The sequence below is a fragment of the Petromyzon marinus genome, unplaced genomic scaffold (assembly GCF_048934315.1).
Source record: "Petromyzon marinus isolate PM22_M1 ecotype Great Lakes invasive population unplaced genomic scaffold, UKy_Petmar_22M1.pri1.0 PM_G_Scaffold_55, whole genome shotgun sequence".
Lineage (NCBI taxonomy): Eukaryota > Metazoa > Chordata > Hyperoartia > Petromyzontiformes > Petromyzontidae > Petromyzon > Petromyzon marinus.
Genome location: NW_027423008.1, coordinates 166,755 through 191,402, shown reverse-complemented (window position 1 = coordinate 191,402; position 24,648 = coordinate 166,755). Strand labels below are relative to the sequence as shown.

Genomic DNA, 24,648 nt, shown 5'->3' with positions numbered 1-24,648 from the left:
GCACACGCACAAGTTCACGCAAGACGCGGTCACCGTAGCAGCCGTGACCACTGGCCCGTGACCACTGAGCCGTGACCACCGGCCCGAGACCACCGGCTCATAAACACCGAGCCGTGACCTGCACACGAGCCAAATTCATCGGCATCATCGATGTAAACACTATAAATTTAAAACTCATTTCTTTCGAACTGCTTTTTGTGTTTTAGTTTATTGTCGTTCCTCCGCACCTCCGATTAAGCACGGTTGGCTACGCTAGGTACAGTGCGAAATAAGTTCAACATACCTATACACTACTTTTATTTTAGCCGGTATTAAGGTCCCACTGAGCTGTGTAGCTCTTTTTCAGATGCAACCTGGCCACAAATGATAGCTCAACAGTGGCTTGACATGTGGACATTTACAGCAGCCAAATAAATTTTGATTTAAAGCTTTCGTGACTGCAGGGATTCATATTCTTGGTTCTTTCGGTAAAGTCACGAGGGGGTTCTTTCTGGCTGGTAACATTTCAAAACAACTTGACCCTCGTCTGTAGCAACATCAAACAGGTTAGCCCTGTCACAAAGATTTGTGTCGAGCATTTGGCTGCTAAACATCGGTGATGAATATTCTGAACCAATCCCCCGGACTCCCGTTGGGTCGACTCAGCCTGAAATGAGCGCCTTGTCCCGCGTGCAAACATCCTTGGGGTGCGGTGGTGGCCCACACCTCCCCTATCTTGAGCCACGTCAACCACAATCGACGATCGCTGAGAGCACTCTCCACAACAGTTTCTCTTAGAATTTTTGACTTGAAACTTTCGTGACTCGCAGAGATTCATATTCTTGGTTCTTTCGGTAAAGTAACGTAAAAAAAAAATGTTGATTAAAAAGTTTCTACATCACTATACCTCCTTTGCCAGTACCAAAATGTAATAATAGGGTTTTTCCCCTTTTTTCTGGCAAAAAAGGTTTCAGTTTTGCTGCCAGAAAACAGGGTAAAAACCCTATTATAATATTTTGGTACTGACAAAGGAGGTCTAATGATGTAGATGCTCACCCCGAGCCCTCATTAATTTGATAGTGCATTGTCTTTGAGCTGAACGCCTTGTGGCGTCATCTGGTCGAGCACCAATTGGGTCGAGGCTCAAAAGAAAGCCGTCCCTTGGTGTGGACCAATCAGTTTCAAGGACAATGCATCATATTATCATAGTAGTTTTTTTGTTTGCATTTCGACTGCAGGTATTGCGGTTAATGCAGTAACATGCATCCTTGTAAAAAGGTTTCAGTTTTTTTGCCAGAAAAAAAGGGGAAAAACCCTACTATTAAAAAGTTTCTGTAGAACACAGGAGATGTTTGTCTTAGGTGGTATTAGCGAGGAGCGGCAGTGTAGCGGTCAGCAGGCTGCACTGCAAAACCCGGCGACCCGAGTTCGATTCTGGCTCACGGCCACCGGTGACGATTATCTGAACCGCTCCTGGGCCTCCCCTATGTCGACCCTAGGTCGACTCAGCCTCAAAGGAGCACCAGGCGCAGTGTGCAAACATCACCACTGGGGACAGAAAGGTGGCCTCACGTGGCGCTGGCCACCCACCCTGGCGGCCTTCATCGCCACTTGCTAACAACACTTGCCCCAAAGGTATCTTGAGGCTATACGGGGTATATCTGCCTTAGTCTGGCGGTGCAAAGTGTTTACGGTGAAGGTGGAGCGGCGGTGGCTGTTGTTGGCAGTGGCGATCGGTGGCGGTGTCTATCGATGGTGGTGGCATTTGGCGGCCGGCATCGTTGGTAGCGGCGGCGGCGGCGGCCGCAGAAGCGCCGGCCGCGTCGTCGGCGTCGTCGCCGTCGCCGTCGCCGGCGGCACCGGCCGCGGCGTTCGCGCCGTGCGTCGGTGACGGTCCCCGGAGGGCGGAGGCGGCGAGGCGAGGGGGGGCCCCGGCGAACAGAGCCACCGCCACGGGGCTCACGGCCGTGACGCAGCGAGCGATTGGCAGGCGGTGCACTCGCGTCATCTCGCCGAACACGAGCCAGTCGGTGGGAAGCGCCGCCACCCCCTGTGGAACGCCCTCCTGCTGCGAGGGGGGGAGGACCGCGCACGATAAGGGAGACACGGGGAGGTGAGAGCGGGCATGGGGGGTGGGAAAGCAGAGACGGCCGATGTTCAAGACGTCGTGTGTTCGCGAACGGCGACGTCTCATCGGTTACTCCAATACCGTCTCATCCGCCTGTTGACCTTTGTGAAGCAGCATCCCTTGCAACAACTTCAAACGATGCTTCCAATTGGCTCTCGTCAACTTTGCGTGCCATTTGACTGAATGATGATACCCCCGCTTACGGCGACTGTTTCAGTTTCATTTTGATTTAAAGCTTTCGCGACTGCGGCGATTCATATTCTTGGTTCTTTTGGTAAAATCACCACCGCGTAGAAGGGAAACGATAAAATAATAAAAATGTAAAACAATAAAATTCTCACGACGTTTCGACTGCAACACAAGCAATCATCACAGACACACGCACGCACGCACACGCACACACACGCGCACATACGGACACGTGCACGCACGGTGGTACCTTATTGAAGACGCACTGGTCGAGCACGCAGGAGGAAGGGTGGAGGTGCACCTTACGCTCCAGCCTCGTGGTGAGCGTTTGAGTGGTGCGATCCACGTGGATCACGTTGGGGTAGAGCCCCGCCACCAGCGCCGCCTTCACCGCCGGCCACTTCTCCGAGTTCGTGTTGAGGTCGCGGATGTCGCCCACGCCTCTCGGCCGCACGAAACCTGGCGCGCGATTATTATTATTGTTGTTGTTGTTAGTGGTGTGACTGTCAGTGACGCTGGTTTACACAGGAAAGATAACCGTGTTTTAAAACGTAACTGTAAAATAATTTACATTTTACCAGTTGAGGCCCCACTGAACCACGTAGCTATTTTTCAGAGGCAACCTGGACACAAATGATAGCGCAACAGTGGCTTATCATCACGCGGAGATTTAAAGCAGTAGCAAAAATACTCTAAACGTGTGCCATTTCATGGGACATCGTTTGGCAGTACCAAAATATGAGAAGAGGTTTTTTTTAATCATGTCACTGCATTAACCACAATGCTTGTGGTCAGAATGCAAACATTGGTGTGGACCAATCGGTTTCTAGGACAATGCATATATTCTTCGACCACATCAATTCCATACACCCAGCCATCAGATTTACCATGGAGGTCGAAAAAGATGGCAAGCGACCTTTTTTGGATGTCTTAATTAAAAGGAGACATGATGGTTCAATGAGCCACTCTGTCTACAGGAAAGCTACCCATACAGATGCTTACTAGAAACCGGATTCCCACCACCATCCACACAGAAGAATTCTCTCATCAAGACTCTGTACCATAGAGCCCAATGCATATCCGACCAGGAACACATTACCAGTGAACTCAAGCACGTACACCAGGCTCTCAGGGCTAATGGTTACTCCGACTACACAATCCGCAAAGCCATTACTCCAGTCATGAAGAAGGATCCTCTTGTGGAGCCACTCAAAACCATCACCTAACCCTACATTGCAGGGGTCACTAAAAAGATCTCCAAAATCCTGAATAAACACAAGATCCAGGTCCGATTCAACACAGTACATAAAATCCGTGATTTAGTTCCATCTGTAAAAGATGCTGTTCCAGACATACAGTACCCGGGCGTTTACAAACTAAAGTGCCTCTGTGGTAGTAGCTACATTGGAGAAACCAAACGACATATCTCGGACCGCATCCGCGAACATAAAGCAGACTTGAAACACGGTAGGACGAACTCCTCTGCCGTGGCAGATCACTGTTATAATTCAGTGGGCTCACATGACATTGACTTCTCCAAGACGGAGGTTCTTTGCAAACCAACCGGCTACCATGAGAGATTCGTTCATGAGGCCATTCACATATACAAGCACAGAGACAATTTCAACCGAGAAGATGGATTCTGGCTTAGTAACCATTGGAAAGATGTTTTAAATCATTTCTGTTCTTAATTAATTGTATTTTACGATGACCTTCAGACCGCAGCTCTTTCGCCAGCATTGACTCTTAATACCTCTCACACCACGGTTAATGGTATGGTTTACAACATGGAGTATAATAGCGCCTCGCAGCTGTCTCTCTCCCCCTCCTCTGTTCCGACCATGGATGAACTCGTCCGTCTGAACGGGGCCGGTAGCTATCCGTGTTGCTAAAGTTGAGGGTAGGAATCCACCCATTTTTTTCGCCATATAGCATTGTGATATATAACGACTTATTGTTGGTAGCTTAGCTGATTGGAGAATATAGAGTTTATTGATAACATTAAGGTAATTTATATTTTAGTTTTTTATTGGTTCACTATATAGTACTGTGAATAGCTCAGATGTGTCTCTCTCCCCCTCCTCTGTTCCGACCATGGATGAACTCGTCCGTCTGAACGGGGCCGGTAGCTATCCGTGTTGCTAAAGTTGAGGGTAAGAATCCACCCATTTTTTCGCCATATGGCATTGTGATATATAACGACTTATTGTTGGTAGCTTAGCTGATTGGAGAATATAGAGTTTATTGATAACATTAAGGTAATTTATATTTTAGTTTTTTATTGGTTCACTATATAGTACTGTGAATAGCTCAGATGTGTAGGCCTTGACTTCAACATAGTCATTTCTGTGACCAGTCACTAGCTAATCACTCAGTTATTTCAATGCTAAATTCGCCTAGTTATTTCAATGCTAAATTCTCCTGTTTGATTTGTACTAAGTGCCTCGGTGAATGTGTATGCTCTGACTTTAACGTAGCTATTTCTGTGACCAGTTACAAGCTAATCACTCAGCTATTTCAATGCTAAATTCTATGCTAATTCCTTTGTCAAGGGGTGCCTCTGCGGATGTGTATGCTTTAACTTAGCTATTTCAATGCTAAATTCTATGCTAATTCCTTTGTCAAGGGGTGCCTCTGCGGATGTGTATGATTTAACTTTTAACATAGCTATTTCTGTGACCAGTCACAAGCTAATCACTCAGCCTTTTCAATGCTAAATTATATGCTAATTCCTTTGTCAAGACGCTTTGTTTCCTCTCACACAGCTTAAAGGTCGTGATCTGAACGTGGCTCTTTCACTCCAGCGCTGTCCTACCAGACAGTCTCGTCCGTTCACCTGATGAAGGCCGCTTGTGTTGTGGCCGAAACGTCGTGAGAATATTATTGTGTTATTTTATTTTATCAATTTATTATTTTATTCTCATTCTACGTGACTTTACCGAAAGAACCAAAGAAGATGAATCATTGCAGTCACGAAAGCTTTAAATCGAAATTTAATGCATATATTATCAGAGTGTGTTTTTTGTTTGCATTTTGACTGCAGGTATTGTGGTCAACGCAAACATGACTCCTTGTCATAAAAAGGTGTCAGTTTTGTTGCCAGATAAAAGGGTAAAAAAACAATGATCAACCATAAGACAATTTAGATTAAAGTTATCAGGCCAACTCCGCACTTTCGCGAGAAACATGGCTTCACCAATGATCTTAACACCTGTTGTTGTTGCCAGAAAAAATGGGAAAACAAATTCTGACACGTGTGACATTGATTCTCAAGGTGGAGGGAGGACCCGGAGAAAAATCCACGTGACCACGGAGAGAGAGACACGCAAACTCCAAATATACAGCAGCAGGCGTCAGGGTCGGGATCGAACCCACGACCTCCTGTGTACCAAGCGAGGTCGTTAACATTTTCCCACCATGGCACAGAAGGGTCCTGCATAGTTTTTGTGGTAGAGGTGCGATGATGTTGCCGCTCCGTGTGTGTGATCCCAATTGAGTAATTTATAGATAATTGTTTTACAGCATTGGGATGTTTGACCAATACCAGTTACATTTTATGCTAATATTTATTTACATACTATCAATGGCAGAGCCAGGCTCTTCAGGAAGGTGGGGGCAACCCCTCCAGCAATTAAAAATTGTCCCTTGCTCTTTATTCGACGCGTGTGCGGTGATCGAGGGGTGAATTTGAACCCCGTTTTGTGATCAGCATCGCGCTCGCTGAAGGTGTTGATGCCTTCAGCGAAGTCGTGTCCTGCATATACGCAACCGCGCACAATTCTGTGAGTCGCTTATAACCGCTTTGCCGTTACTTATTGCCAATTGTGGACTCAGACTATTGTCCTATCATCTCATAGAGTCCCTGGCACGTAGTAATAATATGGGTGTTGCAAAATGCCGATTTATTACCAATAAACCCCAATGATCCGATCGAAATTAAGGGATTTCGATCGGATCATTGGCTGGGCACGTGCCACCCCCCCCCCCCCCCCCCCCCCCCCCCCCCCACTGGCTCCGCCAGTGCTTACTATGGGATGAAATCAGAGAAACCAGAGGAAACTGTACAAACATATAAACTGCACACAGAAAGTCGCCAAAATCAGAAATCGAACCCAGACCCTGTTTGCTGTGATGCACAAGTGTTGACACTGTAGTGTGTGGCTGCCAACCTGCCGGGAGAGTTAGTGCAGAATTCTCAACAATAAGAAGAGACGGACCACAAATATATTCCGAGGTTTTTTTCCCCTTAAATCAATCCTCAATATCATTCCCATCGTGCCAAAAGCATCGTGACGTGAGATGCGTCATCCTTTCAGAGGTCTCTCAACCATCCGTGATGGAGAGCGACCAACGGAGGCGGATATCGTAGAGCTACTACAGAGCTCCCGTTCAAGTGACCTCCAGTTGACACGTCGCTCTGTTGTATGAGACTAATATTAGTTGCATGACGGTCAAACTGAAAAATGTTAAATTATCAGAGCTGGAATCTTAGCAAAATTATGTGCAGAAGCAAATTTAATAGGATTTCTTTTGTGTGCGGTCATTTGGTGACCTGGCCGAGACCGTAAACTTGCTACACTTAAGAAGCCGGTTTAATCATAACTCAGTGTCTGTGAGGCTAGGGATCTCTTTGTAATGTCTATGGGTCTCTGTAAATCTATGGGTCTCGATGCGAGTCATGAGTAGCTGGGATGAGACCTTCAGCTACCTTACACTTGAGCACCCGGCATTGTTACAACTCAGTCCCTGTGACACTATGGATCTCAATATAATGTCTGCAGAGTCTCCGTACATTTATGGGTCTCTATGTGAGTCTATTGGTCTCTGTGTGAGTCTGTGGGTCTCTGTGTGAGTCTATGGGTCACTATGTGAGTCTATGTGTCTCTATGTGAGTCTATGGGTCTCTATGTGAGTCTATGGGTCTCTATCTGAGTCTATGGGTCTCTATGTGAGTCTATGGGTCTCTATGTGAGTCTATGGGTCTCTATGTGAGTATTTGAGTCTCTATGTGAGTCTATGGGTCTTTATGTGAGTCTATGGGTCTCTATGTGAGTCTATGGGTCTCTATCTGAGTCTATGGGTCTCTATGTGAGTCTATGTGTCTCTATGTGAGTCTATGGGTCTCTATGTGAGTAAATGGGTCTCTATCTGAGTCTATGGGTCTCTATGTGAGTCTATGGGTCTCTATGTGAGTCTATGGGTCTCTATGTGAGTATTTGAGTCTCTATGTGAGTCTATGGGTCTTTATGTGAGTCTATGGGTCTCTATGTGAGTCTATGGGTCTCTATCTGAGTCTATGGGTCTCTATGTGAATCTATGGGTCCCTATGTGAGTCTATGGGTCCCCATGTGAGTCTATGGGTCTCTATGTGAGCATTTGAGTCTCTATGTGAGTCTATGGGTCTTTATGTGAGTCTATGGGTCCCTATGTGAGTCTATGGTTCTCTATGTGAGTCTATGGGTCTCTATGTGAGTATTTGAGTCTCTATGTGAGTCTATGGGTCACTATGTGAGTCTATGTGTCTCTATGTGAGTCTATGGGTCTCTATGTGAGTCTATGGGTCTCTATGTGAGTCTATGGGTCTCTATGTGAGTCTATGGGTCCCTATGTCAGTCTATGGGTCTCTATGTGAGTCTATGGGTCCCTGTGTGAGTCTATGGGTCTCTATGTGAGTCTATGGGTCCCTGTGTGAGTTTATGGGTCTCTATGTGAGTCTATGGGTCCCTGTGTGAGTTTATGGGTACCTATGTGAGTCTATGTGAGTCTATGGGTCTCTATGTGAGTCTATGGGTCTCTATGTGAGTCTATGGGTCTCTTTGTGAGTCTATGGGTCTCTATGTGAGACTATGGGTCTCTATGTGAGTCTATGTGTCTCCATGTGAGTCTATGGGTCTCTATGTGAGTCTATGGGTCTCTATGCGAGTATTTGAGTCTCTATGTGAGTCTATGGATCTCTATGTGAGACTATGGGTCTCTATGTGAGTCTATGTGTCTCCATGTGAGTCTATGGGTCTCTATGTGAGTCTATGGGTCTCTATGTGAGTCTATGGGTCTCTATGTGAGTCTATGGGTCTCTATGTGAGTCTATGGGTCTCTATGTGAGTCTATGGGTCTCTATGTGAGTCTATCGGTCTCTATGTGAGTCTATGGGTCTCTATGTGAGTATTTGAGTCTCTATGTGAGTCTATGGGTCTTTATGTGAGTCTATGTGTCTCTGTGTGAGTCTATGGGTCCCTATGTGAGACTATGGGTCTCTATGTGAGTCTATGGGTCTCTATGTGAGTATTTGAGTCTCTATGTGAGTCTATGGGTCACTGTGAGTCTATGTGTCTCTATGTGAGTCTATGGGTCTCTATGTGAGTCTATGGGTCTCAATGTGAGTCTATGGGTCTCTATGTGAGTCTATGGGTCTCTACGCTAGTCATTAGTAGCCCAGTTTCATCGCAGACGGGAAGCCGAAACCTGGTACCCCAGGATTACAGCGGCCGCCGGCTGGGCGCCCGCTGAAACTTTCCCGGCCGACCCGGCCGCTCGCCCTACCGGACGCGCGCAGATGACCCAACAGCCGCGTCCTCATGCCGACGATCATCTCCATGGTGCCCCGGCTCAGGAAGCTTCGCTCGCAGAAGGAGCGCTCCGAGCCTCCGGCGCACGCCTTCTGCCACGCCTGGCAGGACGGAGACGCAGACAGCGCAATGGAAATAAACTTTTCAAAGAGGCGGCGGTGACGTGGCCCGGCAGGAGATGCAGCAGAGGTTCACGGTTCGAATCTGGCGGGCCGGCCCTGGTTTTTTTGGTTGCGGGATGTTAACTACCTCGCCTGGTATACGGGATGTCGTGAGTTTTATCCTGACCCCCGACGCCCGCTGCACACGTGGAGTTTGCATATTCTCCCCGTGGTCACGTGGATGTTTCTCCGTTTTTTTTCCCTCTCCGCATTCAGAAACGTGCGTTTCAGAAGTATTTGGCTGCGTTAAATTTCCACGCGATAAGCCACTTCATTGGGCTATCGTCTGTCGGCCAGGTCGCTTCTGAAAAAGAGCCACGTAGCTCGGTGGCCCTCGCTTGATAAAATAATAAAAAAAATTGACTGCCTTAGAGTGTTCTTCTTTGGTTCTTTCGGTAAAGTCACGTAGAATGAGAATAAAACAATACATTGATAAAAAAATAACAGGTCCCTGCAGGGTGGGCTGGTAGGACAAGTCTCTGCGCTGTCTATTGCTGATTTTACACCCAACAGCACGAGATTTCACTTCGTTAAAGTATTGAAAGGGGAGGGACGAACGGACGGACGGACGGACACATTAATCTATTGCAGGCTGGTACACTCAGTTTACAACTTCGTTCTTACCAGTATAACACAATAATATTCTCACGACGTTTCGGCCATAACACAAGTGGCCGAAACGTCGTGATAATTTTATTGTTATTTTATTTTATCAATTTATTATTTTATTCTCATTCTACGTGGTGACTTTACCGAAATAACCAAAGAAGATGAATCCTTGCAGTCACGAAAGCTTTAAATAGAAATGCCTTAGAGTGGACGTTACAGATCCTTAAATGCGTCACGCTCCAAAATGTGCCATTTTCAAAATATTACACCGCCACTTGGATCGCACTTTCAGGAGCAAAAAAATCGATGCCCGCTGTAGACGGACGAATGCCCGCGTGCAGGCCCAGGTGCTAAGCCACCTCGTGGTGCCACACAGGGGGTGCCCCTTCGTAGCGCGTCCAGGGTGAGGTGTGATGATGCGTGTCGCCTATCGGTTTCAGTTTCATTTATTTGGTGCAGGCAGGGGAGCCCTGTGAGCCATTCGGCTCTTGAATCGTGGTGCAACGGCAACAAAGCAAAAAAAACGCGAACAAGAAAACATCTTAAAGTGACTACGTGACTCTGTGTGACTTTGTGCAAAACAGAAAATCCAGGAAAAAAACAGCAAAATATTCCAGAAAAAGCACTGTAAACCACCAACGCTGTGTGCAAAAATCCCAGTGGGATGCAAGTCAAACAACAACAACAACAACCACAAGACAACTTAGATTAAGGCCATCAGTCGAACTCCGTACTACAACAAACAAACATGGCCCAAACCAAAAAACGCAGTGGGCTTCGACGACAAATTATATCCAGAAAAATGTATATTTTTTTTGGGTTAGATCACGCAAATATAAATGTGTCGTTAAACCCGCCACCGCCCGACACGGCCAATAAGTAAGGTTTGTTTGTGCTTGAATTTTAAATGTGGTGGGTTTACTCTCCCAACACACCGGTGTGCTGAAGACGAAACTCATTCTGTTGATGTGACAAACCTCACTAATTGGCTGCGTCGGGTGGTGGCGATTTAACGACACAACATTTATATTTACTGCGATATAACCGACAACAAAAAACCTTTATTATGGATGTCGCTTATCACGTGGAAAGTGCTCTCCGAAATGCCACAGTGTGACGGAGTGGCGCTCGATGAAATGCAAATCACTATTATTGTTGTTACTACCAGTCTCACAGACCGACCGACCTGCCAAACATACCCCTCCCTCCCTCCCTCCCGCCCACGCGACAACTGCAACCTGCGTCAGTCACCCCACCTGGAATGCCCGGAGCAGGGCCATGTGATCGCTGAACGTGAAGGCGGCGAGATTCTTGCGCGAGAAGGCGGCGGCGCGTCTGTGCGCCGGCTGGCCGGGCGGCGCGAAGGGGTCGCGGCAGGCGAGCGAGCAGGCGATGGTGAGCACCGGGTCGAGGCACTTGAGCACGACGCCGTGCAGCACCATCTTGCTCAGGTGAGGCTCCGCGGGCAGGTCCAGCAGGCGATGACCCAGCTCCGTCAGGTCCTCCCGGTCGTCCATCGCGTCGATCGCCTGCGAGCACGAACACGCTCGCGCGTTCCTGGGTTGATGCCTTCGCGTCGTCGTCAGCCACGGCGCTTTGGGGGTCTGGCCCCCGTGACGCTTCACGCGGCCTTAGAGAGCACGCGGGCCCGGCGCGAGCGCCGCGGTGATGTCGCCGCCGCTCGGCGGCGAACGGCGGTCATCGTCGAGTTTTGATTCCCGCTCGAGGCCAACGCCGCCGACGATTATCTGAACCGATCCTAAAATGGCCTGCCTTTAATGAGTACCACCAGGTGCGGTGTGTGTAAACATTACCACTCGGGGAGACAGAGATGATGGCCGGCTGCGGTGCTGGCAACCCACCCACCCCCGGTGCGTGCGGCGCCGGCCTTCGTGCACGCTCGCTACCGGCACCTTGCCCCCGAAACGTCTGACAAGGCTACGTGGGGGATATTTGTCTCTGTGCCGTGAGCTCGCTTTGCGTTACGAACCCAGCGACCCGGGGTTTTTGTTTTTCTCCGTCGTACGTATATTGTTGCGACTCAATTGGTTTTTGGGTCAGGCCGCGTGAATTTCCACGCACACACACACACACACGCACGCACACACACGCACGCACACACGCACACACACAGACACACAGACACACACACACAGACACAAACACACACACACACACAAACACACACGCACACACACACACACACGCACACACACGCACACGCACACACACGCACGCACACACGCACACACACAGACACACAGACACACACACACAGACACAAACACACACGCACACACACACACACATACACACACACACACGCGCACACACGCGCACGCACACGCACGCACACCACCGCACCGCACCTTGAGGATCTGCAGGGCGTTGCGGACGATGAGATTGGGCGGGGGATCCGGAGCCTTGGCCAGGAACTCGGCGACCGGCATGCAGGCCGGCGCCAGCAACCTGGTGTGCAGGCACAGCTCCTGCAGCAGCAGTGGCAGCGGCAGAGGTGGTGCAGGTGATCCCCCACCCACAAAATAAATATCACCGTGATGGCACCCCCCCTCCCGTTGATCCTCTTTTTCTATTCTTTAAAAGCGTTGTAATAATAATAACAACAACAACAGTATCCTATGACGCTACACATTAGTTATTTATGAGGACCAAATCGCTTATTACAGCCACTACCAAGAAAATGAAAACCCGATTACCAAGAAAAAAAATCTCAAATGAATAAACGAATTAATGATTCTCGATTTGAGGCTTTCGTGACTGCAGGAATCCACAGTGTTTGGTTCTTTTGGTAAAACATCACGATGTTTCGATCGCAACACAGCAAGCGAAAAAAAACAATCCAGCAGTGGAACAGCTGAACCAGCGAGAGAGCTGTCACAGCAACAAGAGGCCAGGACCCTGGACCAGCCTTCCAGCCCTTTTGAGGGCTAAGGCTCGCCATACCCGGCGGTCAGGACCCACCGGGGCCAGCGGTGGGTCAGATAGCCTCCCCTAGGTCCAAGCCGGAGGACTCTAGGCTAGGATAGCGGTAGACGTGTGAGTCCCGCCAAGTCCGGAGGCTGTACCTCCTTAGGTATCAAGGAGGTTAGCGGTAGACGTGCAAGTCCCGCCAAGCTAGGAGGTTAGCGGTAGACGTGCGAGTCCCGCCAAGCTAGGAGGCTGTACCTCCCTAGGGTATCGGGTGAGGGGACAGAATATCCCTCTGTGTGTGTTAAGGATTGTGTAAGGAACAGTTACAATAAACAGAGTGTGCCTCCTGAGAAGTTTACTCGTCTTTACAACACTACATATTTGCGGTCTACACTACGGAGCCGCCGTTGACCCTGGCTATTGACCGAGCAACGCAACAGGTTCCTACCAGCTCCCTCCGCAGGAGAATGTTTTATATTCTGGAAAAATCTATTCCGGCAAAATTGCCCGATGATGCGGGGACGTAATTGCCGGCAAAACGTTGTACTGCTGAAATCGTAATTGTTGCGGATTCACTCTCCAACACTGCCGGTGGTGCCGAAGTAGTAAACTGATTGGCGCGTTTTGTTGACATGACAAAACCTTGCTGGCTGGAGGGGTTGTACGACAACGCGTCGCTGTTGTGCTCACGTGTCGACCTGAACCATTCATGATGGATCATCACCCACCGTACACAACGCAAGCCGTTTCCTACACTCACGTCACACGCGTCACAAGACGTGGCGCATTCCGGGGCACTCTTGGTCAGGGGCTATGATGCTGCTGATGACGATGATGAAGTTGGCGACGATGAAGTTGGCGATGATGATAAATTTTGGCGATGATGAAGATGGCGATGATTATAAATATTGGCGATGATGAAGATGGCGATGATGATAAATATTGGCGATTATGAAGATGGTGATGATGATAAATATTGGCGATGATGAAGATGGCGATGATGATAATAAATATTGGCGATGATGAAGATGAAGATGATGATAAATATTGGCGATGATGATAAATTTTGGCGATGATGATAAATATTGGCGATGATGAAGATGGCGATGATAAATATTGGCGATGATGAAGATGGCGATGATAAATATTGGCGATGATGAAGATGGCGATGATGATAAATATTGGCGATGATGAAGATGGCGATGATGATAATAAATATTGACGATGATGAATATTGACGATGATGAACGTCTATCCCTGGGATACTGAAGAGAGGCACAGTGAGCCAGAGCGTCACACCGCTGACGGTGTCCACCGGCCGTGGCTTCGTGAGGATCGTCGAAAAATCTCTTCAGAACGGGGGCCAACGTCAGCCTGAAGGCCCTCGACGGCACGCGACGGCGCCCCCCTCACCCCCCCTCCCCGGGGGTGTTCGCTGTGAGCGCTGCGAGCGCTTCGTATTCATCAGTTGCGCCGGGCGAGTATTTGTTGGTGGTCTGCGACTCGCCGCGCCGTCTGGAACGCGCTCTTACCCTCGCGCGCCTTCTGGCTGCCCGTTGGCCCGCGTCGTCCGTACCTGCAGCGGCTCTCGAAGCAGCTCGGGGGCCTGGAACTCCGGCATGTTCCGGAAGCGCACCTTGCTGAACAGGTGGAAGCAGATGCCGGGGCGACACCTCCCAGCCCTGCCCCGACACAAAAAACGCAAAGAAGACGAGAGAGAGAGAGAGAATTCCCCCCGCGTGTGTGTTTATATCCCAGGCACTCGTTGTCGTTTCTTCCACAAATCGCGCCGTGGACGCGTCCCACGGGACCGGTGCCTCCGTCTCTGTCGACGCCGCCGTGTCCCACCGCTCGCGAGCGCAGCAGGTCACGCCAACACGAAGATTCCCCAACTGAGTCGCAAAGCACGGCGACGAAAAACCCCAGGTCGCTCGGTTCGTGGCGTGTCGTGTCCTCGTGACAGAAATGTAAACATCCTGCCCCCCCCCCCCCCGTACGGCCTTTAACAGACCGCGGGAACAAGCGCCGCTAGCGGGGCACCTACGAAGGGCCCGGCATTGCGGCTCAGGGGGAGGCGGGTGGCCGACGCCACGCCCGGCGCAGGAACGGTTTAGATGACCGTCGCCGCGGTTGACCGCGAGCGGGAATCGAACCAGGGTGGCCGGGTTCGTAGCGCAGCGTAGTGCTAAACCCCGACACTACGACGCATTCACTCACTCACTCACCCACTCACCTCACTAACAACGCTCACCCACTTTGCTTCTCCCCTTGCACTTTTTCGCTACAGAATTCACACTCCCATCATCTCTTTTGCCCCGACGCGCTTACAGCCGGGGAACTATGCAAACGGTCGTGTTGGGAGCTACCGACAGCCCACTCGGTGACGAGTCACCTTGTACCAGATGAGATGACGTCGAGAGACGATGCATTTATGTACGTGTGTATAGTTGACATTCTCTCGCTAATCGGAGGTGCCAACAGTGTTGATGCACGCCCGTGAAAACCCATACCTGCCGCTCCTCTGGAGGCTGCTGGCCTGGGAAATCCAGACCGTCTTGAGCATGGTGGCCGAGGCGAGCGCGTCGTACGATTTCTGCAGGGCAGGACGGACGCACGGTCACCCAACCAGCGGCCAAACATTACCACCCCCGCTTATCTCTCCGAAAATTATAGCCATCATTTATTATTTTGCTTGTTCACCCGGGGGGGAATCGCCACCCAGTCTCATAAAACTCTTTGTCTCAGGAGGGTCCTGCTAAGTATTCGCAATAGGGGGGGGGGTGGGGGGGGTGGGACGATATTGCTACCCCAATTTGAGTAGTTTAACACGTGGGCTTTCGCGACCAATATTATTTCCTTGTTATATCGGAAAAAATCAGACTTCCTACCAGACAGTCTCGTCCCCTTCACCTGATGAAGGCCGCTTGTGTTGTGGCCGAAACGTCGTGTTAGAATATTATTATTGTGTTATTTTATTTTATCAATTTATTATTTTATTCTCATTCTACGTGGTGGTGACTTTACCGAAAGAACCAAAGAAGATGAATCATTGCAGTCACGAAAGCTTTAAATCGAAATTTAAATCCAAAAAACCTTATTATGAACCCAATTGAGTAATAATCTGCACTGGCTGGGGGGAGGAGGAGGGGGGGGGGTGATATTAAAAAAATGGCCGGTGAAGCCGGTACACAATGGCCTACTCATCTCGAATGACGTCACGGGGTCTTTAACATTCCACCGAAGCAGACGCACGCGCAGTGGAAACGTATCGGATCGTTAAAACATTCGCGGCGATAGCCAGGGTGGCGCCTGCCGGATTCGAACCGTGAACCTCTTGCTGCTAGCGGCGAATGGGCTAGCCGGCGCACGGCAGCGTGACCGCCCCCCAAGTGAAAAAAAATTGTCTTCCACGAAACCGGTCCCTGGTGCCAAAAATGTTGAGGCTGCTGCTGTACAAGATGCAGCAGCAGCAGCAGACACTCAGCATGAACAGAATATTATAAATACATTTTTTAAAATAATTAGCTAAATGAACAAAAAATGTAATAAGCGGAAGCGTATAAATAGGTCTTGAGGGGCATCTAAAAAAATGTACACAGATTCAGGGATCCCTGATATCTCGTGGAAGAGCGTTCCGTCGCTGATGCGCGCGTGTGTGCGCGTGTGTGTGCGTGCACGCGCTCTCTGCACGCGTGTGTCAGCACCTCCTTCACTTTCCCCGAGTCGATCACGAACACCACGTCGTTCAACGCGATGCCGCCCTCCGCTATATTCGTCGACAGGATCTTGCGACGGGGTTTGGGGGTTAAAACAGAAAATGAAAAGGGACAGAGCGAGCTGTGACCGCCTCCAGCCCGCACGCACACACACATACACACACACACACATACACACACATACACACACATACACACACACATACACACATACACATACACACACACACACATACACACACATACACACACACATACACACACACACACGCACATACACACATACACACACATACACACATACACACACACACGCACACACACACACATACATACACACACATACACACACACACACATACACACACACATACACACGCACACGCACAAACACACACACACACACGCACACACACACACACGCACACACACGCACACGTTCATCACCGTGAAAACAATCTTCTAAATCTAGACAGGATCGCCGCACCGCCGAACAAAATGGTCCCGTGGTTCAGTTTGCAAGCACGAGTTCACGTTTCGAAGTCGATGTTAGAAACATTTATGTTTCACGGAATGCGGTTCGTAAGTGCGGGTGTTCGTAAGTGCGGATATTCGTCAATGTGGGGTGTTCCTAAGTGCGGATGTTTGTAGGTCGAGGACCGCCCGTAATGAAAAACTATCATTTTAACCAAACTGTTGTTATACACAGTATCTGTTGTTTTAAATCTAAATTTAATTCTCGTTTTTTTTTTTACAAACGCATGTTGTCCAATTAGTGCGGTTGGCTACGTATGGCGCGAAAGAAGTTCAACATCTATGACACCTACATTTTGATTTAAAGCTTCCGTGACTGCAGGGATTCATATTCTTGGTTCTTTCGGTAAAGTAATGTAGAAGGGAAACAATTGAATAATAAAAATATAAAACGATAAAATTCTCACGACGTTTCGACTGCAACACAAGCAATCATCATCAGGTGTGAAAACCACAACAAGAAAATTTGAAAAAAGTGGCGTATTTTTTAACGTTAGCACCACGGAGAGCGATTTGACAAGTTTCTTCAGATGGACGAGTCCATCTATGTTCGGAAAAGAGGAGGGGAGACGAAAAATAATGGATGCGGTCTAACACCTGCTTAAGAAGTCAGGAGTCAGGTGACTCGGTTATTCTGACGAAGACTTCATGGATTTGCACGTACAGGGCATTGCTTAGAAGCCTCAGCAACTCACAGCGGCCGACATCGCATTTCATCTCAATCGTTCCAAAGTCCTGCTGAGATGTAGCCAAGGGACCCCCCCCCCGGTGGCAGCTGTCCACTTGTGGCTCAAGGTGTACGCTGGGGCGTACCGAAAAACGGAAATTTGTATATACAAGTTAAGCGGCGATGTTGCTTCGCGTTCTTCATTCCAAAATTAAGCAGTCTGTGAGTTAATGAATCTACCCCAACTGCACGCACGCAAATAAAACAAATCAGTTCAACAAACTTTGAACAGACTTTGAACATTCGAGCTCAATGTGTTATTATTATTATTTACGCTGCTTTACCCTGGAAAGGCCTCGCTGGCTTTCTCCACTGTCGTTCGTGAGCGTTTCTGCAGTAGGGGCGCGATGTCGCCGCCGCCGCTGTGCGCAATTCCAATTGAATCGTTCGCAAGGTTAATTTTTGTTGCAAGCGTTTGGATGTTTGCCCAATACCGGTAACACAGTGTGCAGGTTATCGATTCTAGATTCGAAGCTTTCGTGGACTGCAAGGATCCACACTCTTTGGTTCTATTCGGTAAAAGTCACGTTAAAAAAAACAACAAAAAATTAAAAGAAAATTTCACGACGTTTCGGGCCACAACACAAGTGGCCCTCATCAGGTGAAGGGAGCAGACTGTCTAGAGGACACCGCTGACAACACAAGTGGCCCTCATCAGGTGAAGGGAGCAGACTGTCTAGAGGACACCGCTGACAACACAAGTGGCCCTCATCAGGTGAAGGGAGCAGACTCTCTAGAGGTCACCGCTGACAACACAAGTGGCCCTCATCAGGTGAAGGGAGCAGACTGTCTAGAGGACACCGCTGACAACACAAGTGGCCCTCATCAGGTGAAGGGAGCAGACTGTCTAGAGGACACCGCTGACAACACAAGTGGCCCTCATCAGGTGAAGGGAGCAGACTCTCTAGAGGTCACCGCTGACAACACAAGTGGCCCTCATCAGGTGAAGGGAGCAGACTGTCTAGAGGACACCGCTGACAACACAAGTGGCCCTCATCAGGTGAAGGGAGCAGACTGTCTAGAGGACACCGGTGTACAACACAAGTGGCCCTCATCAGGTGAAGGGAGCAGACTGTCTAGAGGACACCGCTGACAACACAAGTGGCCCTCATCAGGTGAAGGGAGCAGACTCTCTAGAGGACACCGCTGACAACAAGTGTTTGGATGTTTGCCCAATACCGGTAACACGGTGTGCAGGTTATCGATTCTAGATTTAAAGCTTTCGTGACTGCAAGGATCCATACTCTTTGGTTCTATTCGGTAAAGTCGCGTTAAAAAACAACAACAAAAAATTAAAATAAAAATTCACGACGTTTCGGGCCACAACACAAGTGGCCCTCATCAGGTGAAGGGAGCAGACTGTCTAGAGGACACCGCTGACCTCTAGACAGTCTGCTCCCTTCACCTGATGAAGGCCACTTGTGTTGTGGGCCGAAACGTCGTGAATTTTTTATTATTTTTTGTTGTTGTTTTTTTTAACGTGGCTTTACCGAATAGAACCAAAGAGTTTGGTGTGCAAGTTTTTTTGTTGTTTTTGCTACGGGAGAAAAGCCTCCGACAACCCGGAGGAAACCCAATGCACGACCGGGGGTTGAGTCGGGAGTCGAACCCAGGCTCTTCTCGCTGTGAGGCACGCGCGTTACCGCCGTCCTGCTCCCACCCCGGTGGACCAACATGGGAGCGACCAAGGCTAGAAGAGGAGACAACATTATAAAATACGCACAATTTTGCGGGTTCCCGGCGGCACGCTCCTGAGAACTCTCCTCTGGTCACACGTCTGCATGTTGGAGTGGAGGGTGAACACGTGGTACCTGCCACAACAAGCGACAGAGCTCTTTAGCGCCGACCGGCGGCCGACGAGTAGCGGCTCAAGCGGGGCGGGCCGCTGGATTCCCAAAACGTGAACCTCTGCAAACGAGCGGTGAGCTGCTGGGCGACGTCTAAACTAAACTATTTTTTTTATTTCACCAGGCAAGGCCCACTGAGCTTATGCAGCTCTTACTTAAAAGCAAAGGGCAGCTCGGCAAAGTGGCTTATCGCGCGGGAACACGCTGCGGCCAAATGCTCCGAACGCGTGACGGTGATTTTAAACGCGGAGGGAAAAACCGGAGGACCCCGGAGAAAATTCCACGCGACCACGCGGAAGAGAGAGACACACGCAGACTCCAAATACGCAGCAGGGGTCACAAGGTCGGCATCGAACCCACGACCTCCTGCATTCACGAGGCCAGGGAGGTGAACGTCGCACCCTCCTACCCGCTCCATCTTATTTCGTAATACGCGCAATTTGCAAATGCAAGAAGCCGGGTCAAGGCAGCGAATCAAGTGAACAATTTACCCCTTTCAGTGGGGACCAGTCTGGTTTGGGGCAGCGGGACTGCTCCCCATCTTTCTACCCTCTTGCTTTTCACAACCGGTTTAGTTGACGTTGACGGTGTGTACTACGCGCGTCGCAGTGAGACGCGACGGGCCCCGTTCTTTGCCTCGATGATAAAAAAAAAATGTCCACGAGCAATCTGACCAATGGGACGCAACTAGGAGCGTTCTCGAGCAGAGTTCTTCGGTAAAATATCACGGACGGAGCTGAACGGAAGAAGGGTCTCGCGGTCGCCGAGAGAGTTGAGAGAAATGTTTCCGCGTGCGAGGTGGCAACCTTCACAAGGCGCTCACAGTCAGAAAACGACGACGATGACGATCGCCGTCGTCAAGGGCCCCTCGTACGCACGGTACGAGCGCCAATGGCCATGCGTGCAGGCGGGCGGCTAACAGGGCCAAAAAACGCCGCCGAGCTGTATGTAGGACACGAGCCCGTACCTCCTCCCAGACGCGTACGCACGCACGTCCGCAGCGGCAGGCCACCCATCAGAGTCGGGAAGGTGGGTAAAGCGTACTCACTTGTGGCTCTGCCACGCAAATCTTTTGTCGTCCCAGAGAATGAGGTCCCGCAGCGCGATGATCTCATCGTAGCCCGGCAGAAAAATCAGCACAGCTCCTGAACAACAGCAGCACCAGCAGCACCAACAACAAACATCAGCAAAGAGCTCAACGGTATTTGTTTAAAGCTCTATCAGCTGAGGTTGAAAGAGTCAATGCACAAGTTCTCTCTGTCTGTCTGTCATTTGAAGGCGTGATTACTCTTGAAAAGTCTATTCAGTACGTGGCCATCAAACATGAAATAGGCGACGTTTCAGGCAACAGCTCTTCTTCATAACACGTGAACATGAATTGATCCAAGTGCTGGCTTGGATCCGCCGCTGCCTGGGGAACCACAGCACTTCCTTTCTCCAGCTATACAGCAGAGATGTTCTCCAACTGCATGCCGGTGTTATGATGATTATTTGTAGACTTTAAAAACACCCTTGCAAATTGCTTCTCTGGGATTATACAAAGCGGTGATCATTGCCTCTTGTTGGCCAGACTAATGCCCCGCTTACAGGCCAGGTGCCGTGTCACCTCGTGGCGCACAGGGACAGCTGCCACTGGTGGGGGGGGGTTGCCCTTTCAAAAGTCTTGTTGAGATGTCACCAGTGAAAAGTGCAAATCGCTCCGAGACGCTCGCAGCGTGATGGAGGGCAGTTGTGTCAACAGCAAATCATTCCCATCATAATAATAACGATCACCGCCACCACCACCACCATCATCATCATCATCGCCGCCGCCATCATCATCATCACCACTGTCACCACCGTCACCATCACCACCATCATCACCACCACCATCATCACCACCACCATCACCACCACCATCATCACCACCACCACCATCATCACCACCATCACCACCACCATCATCACCATCACCACCATCATCACCACCACCATCACCACCACCATCATCACCACCACCACCACCATCATCACCATCACCATCACCACCGTCACCACCGTCACCACCACCACCACCATCACCACCACCATCACCACCACCACCATCACCACCACCATCATCACCATCACCATCGCCGCCGTCGTCCGGCCGGGGCGCGGTGGATGGCACCCACCATCGCTGGGGCTCTGGCAGATCTGGTTGAGGAGGTGCAGGATGAGATCGAGGTCCACCTTGTCGTCGTCGTCCAAGGTGTGGTGGTAGACGCCGAGCAGCTCACGGCACTCGGGGCTAAGCTCGGTGCTGGCGTTCGCCAGCTTGCTCTGGTCAGGCCCGGGCTCGCCTACCGAAGCCCTGGGGGATCGGGCGAGAAAAAACAGGGTGGTGAATTCAACTAAAAGTATTTTTTGTATTTTACCAGGCAAGGCCCACTGAGCTACATTGCTCTTTTTCGATAGCGACCCGGCCACAAATGATAGCTCAACGAAGCGGCTTATCACATGGAAATGTACAGCAGACGAACACTCTAACACGCATGCTTCTAAAAATGTGGAGGGAAACACCGAAGGACCCGGAGAAAAATCCAGGTGACCACGGGGAGAGCATATACAGCAGGCGTCAGGGTCAGGATTGAATCCACGACCTCCTGTATATCAGGCGAGGTAGTTAACATCTCCTAGCCACCGTGGCGCCTCACACTGCTGGGTGGACAGAGGCAGTGAGAGAGGTTTAAGAGCGTTGGCCACATATTAATAATAAGCCATGATCGATCTACAACTGGATCAGGGACATCCCAAGCTGTCACCATCCCTCATGGTCCTGCAATGCAAGAATCTATCCAGGCACCTGCAAATTACTGATTTAATCTCCACGGTGAATGTGTATCTTGGCCGGTCGTGTTCTCATCTTCATCCTGCCCAAGCCCACTCATTAAAAAAGTAGTCAAATCACGTCTCAAACTCGTGTAAACCTTTTTAACAATAAAAACAATTTCTAACATTGATTTTCAGTGCCGGACGGAACATCTGACATGGCGACAGTGTGGTGAAAATTAGCCCTTGTGCAAGTGCCAGGTAAATCCCGACCGTGACGTGTTGTATATTTGGAGTCTACACGTTCTCCCCGTGGTCGCGTGGATTTGTCTCCGGGGTAAAATGTTGCATCGTGAGGTTGTGAGAGACTTGTCTCCGGGGTAGAATGTTGCATCGTGAGGTTGTGAGAGATTTGTCTCCGGGGTAAAATGTTGCATCGTGAGGTTGTGAGAGACTTGTCTCAGGGGTAAAATGTTGCATCGTGAGGTTGTGAGAGACTTGTCTCAGGGGTAGAATGTTGCATCGTGAGGTTGTGAGAGACTTGTCTCTGTGGTAGATTGTTGCATCGTGAGGTTGTGAGAGACTTGTCTTGGGGTTAGATTGTTGCATCGTGAGGTTGTGAGAGACTTGTCCTATGGGTAGATTGTTGCATCGTGAGGTTGTGAGAGACTTGTCTCAGGGGTAGATTGTTGCATCATGACGTTGTGAAAGACTTGTCTCTGGGGTAGAATGTTGCATCGTGAGGTTGTGAGAGACTTGTCTCTGGGGTAGATTGTTGCATCGTGAGGTTGTGAGAGACTTGTGTCCGGGGTAGATTGTTGCATCGTGAGGTTGTGAGAGACTTGTCTCTGGGGTAGATTGTTGCATCGAGAGGTTGTGAGAGACTTGTCTCTGGGGTAGAATGTTGCATCGTGAGGTTGTGAGAAACTTGTCTCTGGGGTAGATTGTTGCATCGTGAGGTTGTGAGAGACTTGTCTCCGGGGTTAGATTGTTGCATCGTGAGGTTCTGAGAGACTTGTCTCTGGGGTAGATTGTTGCATCGTGAGGTTGTGAGAGACTTGTCTCCGGGGTAGATTGTTGCATCGTGAGGTTGTGAGAGACTTGTCTCTGGGGTTAGAATGTTGCATCGTGAGGTTGTGAGAGACTTGTCTCTGGGGTAGATTGTTGCATCGTCAGGTTGTGAGAGACTTGTCTCTGGGGTAGAATGTTGCATCGTGAGGTTTTGAGAGACTTGTCTCTGCGGTAGATTGTTGCATCGTGAGGTTGTGAGAGACTTGTCTTGGGGTTAGATTGTTGCATCGTGAGGTTGTGAGAGACTTGTCCTATGGGTAGATTGTTGCATCGTGAGGTTGTGAGAGACTTGTCTCTGGGGTAGAATGTTGCATCGTGAGGTTGTGAGAGACTTGTCTCAGGGGTAGATTGTTGCATCGTGAAGCTGTGAGAGACTTGTCTCCGGGATTGAATGTTGCATCGTGAGGTTGTGAGAGATTTGTCTCCGGGGTTAGATTGTTGCATCGTGAGGTTGTGCGAGACTTGTCTCAGGGTTAGATTGTTGCATCGTGAGGTTCTGAGAGACTTGTCTATGGGGTAGAATGTTGCATCGTGAGGTTGTGAGAGACTTGTCTCCTGAGGTAGATTGTTACATCGTGAGGTTGTGAGAGGTTTGTCTCATGGGTAGATTGTTGCATTGTGAGGTTGTGAGAGACTTGTCTCAGGGGTAGAATGTTGCATCGTGAGGTTGTGAGAGACTTGTCTCTGTGGTAGATTGTTGCATCGTGAGGTTCTGAGAGACTTGTCTCTGGGGTAGATTGTTGCATCGTGAGGTTGTGAGAGACTTGCCTCAGGGGTAGAATGTTGCATCGTGAGTTTGTGAGAGGTTTGTCTCAGGGGTAGATTGTTGCATCGTGAGGTTGTGAGAGAGTTGTCTCAGGGGTAGATTGTTGCATCGTGAGGTTGTGCGAGACTTGTCTCAGGGTTAGATTGTTGCATCGTGAGGTTCTGAGAGACTTGTCTATGGGGTAGAATGTTGCATCGTGAGGTTGTGAGAGACTTGTCTCAGGGGAAGATTGTTGCATCGTGAGGTTGTGAGAGACTTGTCTCCTGGGGTAGATTGTTGCATTGTGAGGTTGTGAGAGACTTGTCTCTGGACTAGATTTTTGCATCGTGAGGTTGTGAGAGACTTGTCTCAGGGGTAGATTGTTGCATCGTGAGGTTGTGCGAGACTTGTCTCAGGGTTAGATTGTTGCATCGTGAGGTTCTGAGAGACTTGTCTATGGGGTAGAATGTTGCATCGTGAGGTTGTGAGAGACTTGTCTCAGGGGAAGATTGTTGCATCGTGAGGTTGTGAGAGGTTTGTCTCTGTGGTAGATTGTTGCATCGTGAGATTCTGAGAGACTTGTCTCCGGGGTAGATTGTTGCATCGTGAGGTTCTGAGAGACTTGTCTCCGGGGCAGATTGTTGCATCGTGAGGT

The 24,648-nt window shown here is 49.6% G+C and overlaps 1 protein-coding gene across 1 annotated transcript in view; it reads right to left on the bottom strand.

Annotated features, from left to right (window-relative positions):
- LOC142917908 (3'-5' RNA helicase YTHDC2-like) overlaps nt 1-24,648 on the bottom strand; it is a 162,517-nt gene that overhangs the window by 5,724 nt on the left and 132,145 nt on the right. The window contains exons 12-22 of the mRNA XM_076062249.1: nt 21,541-21,719; nt 20,436-20,532; nt 19,264-19,351; nt 16,268-16,348; nt 15,074-15,156; nt 14,140-14,245; nt 12,002-12,121; nt 10,889-11,161; nt 8,837-8,963; nt 2,547-2,755; nt 1,672-2,047 (exon numbers count right to left, since the gene is read on the bottom strand). Of these exons, the coding sequence (XP_075918364.1) occupies nt 1,672-2,047; nt 2,547-2,755; nt 8,837-8,963; nt 10,889-11,161; nt 12,002-12,121; nt 14,140-14,245; nt 15,074-15,156; nt 16,268-16,348; nt 19,264-19,351; nt 20,436-20,532; nt 21,541-21,719 (1,739 nt within the window). The remainder of the gene's footprint in view (nt 1-1,671; nt 2,048-2,546; nt 2,756-8,836; nt 8,964-10,888; nt 11,162-12,001; nt 12,122-14,139; nt 14,246-15,073; nt 15,157-16,267; nt 16,349-19,263; nt 19,352-20,435; nt 20,533-21,540; nt 21,720-24,648) is intronic.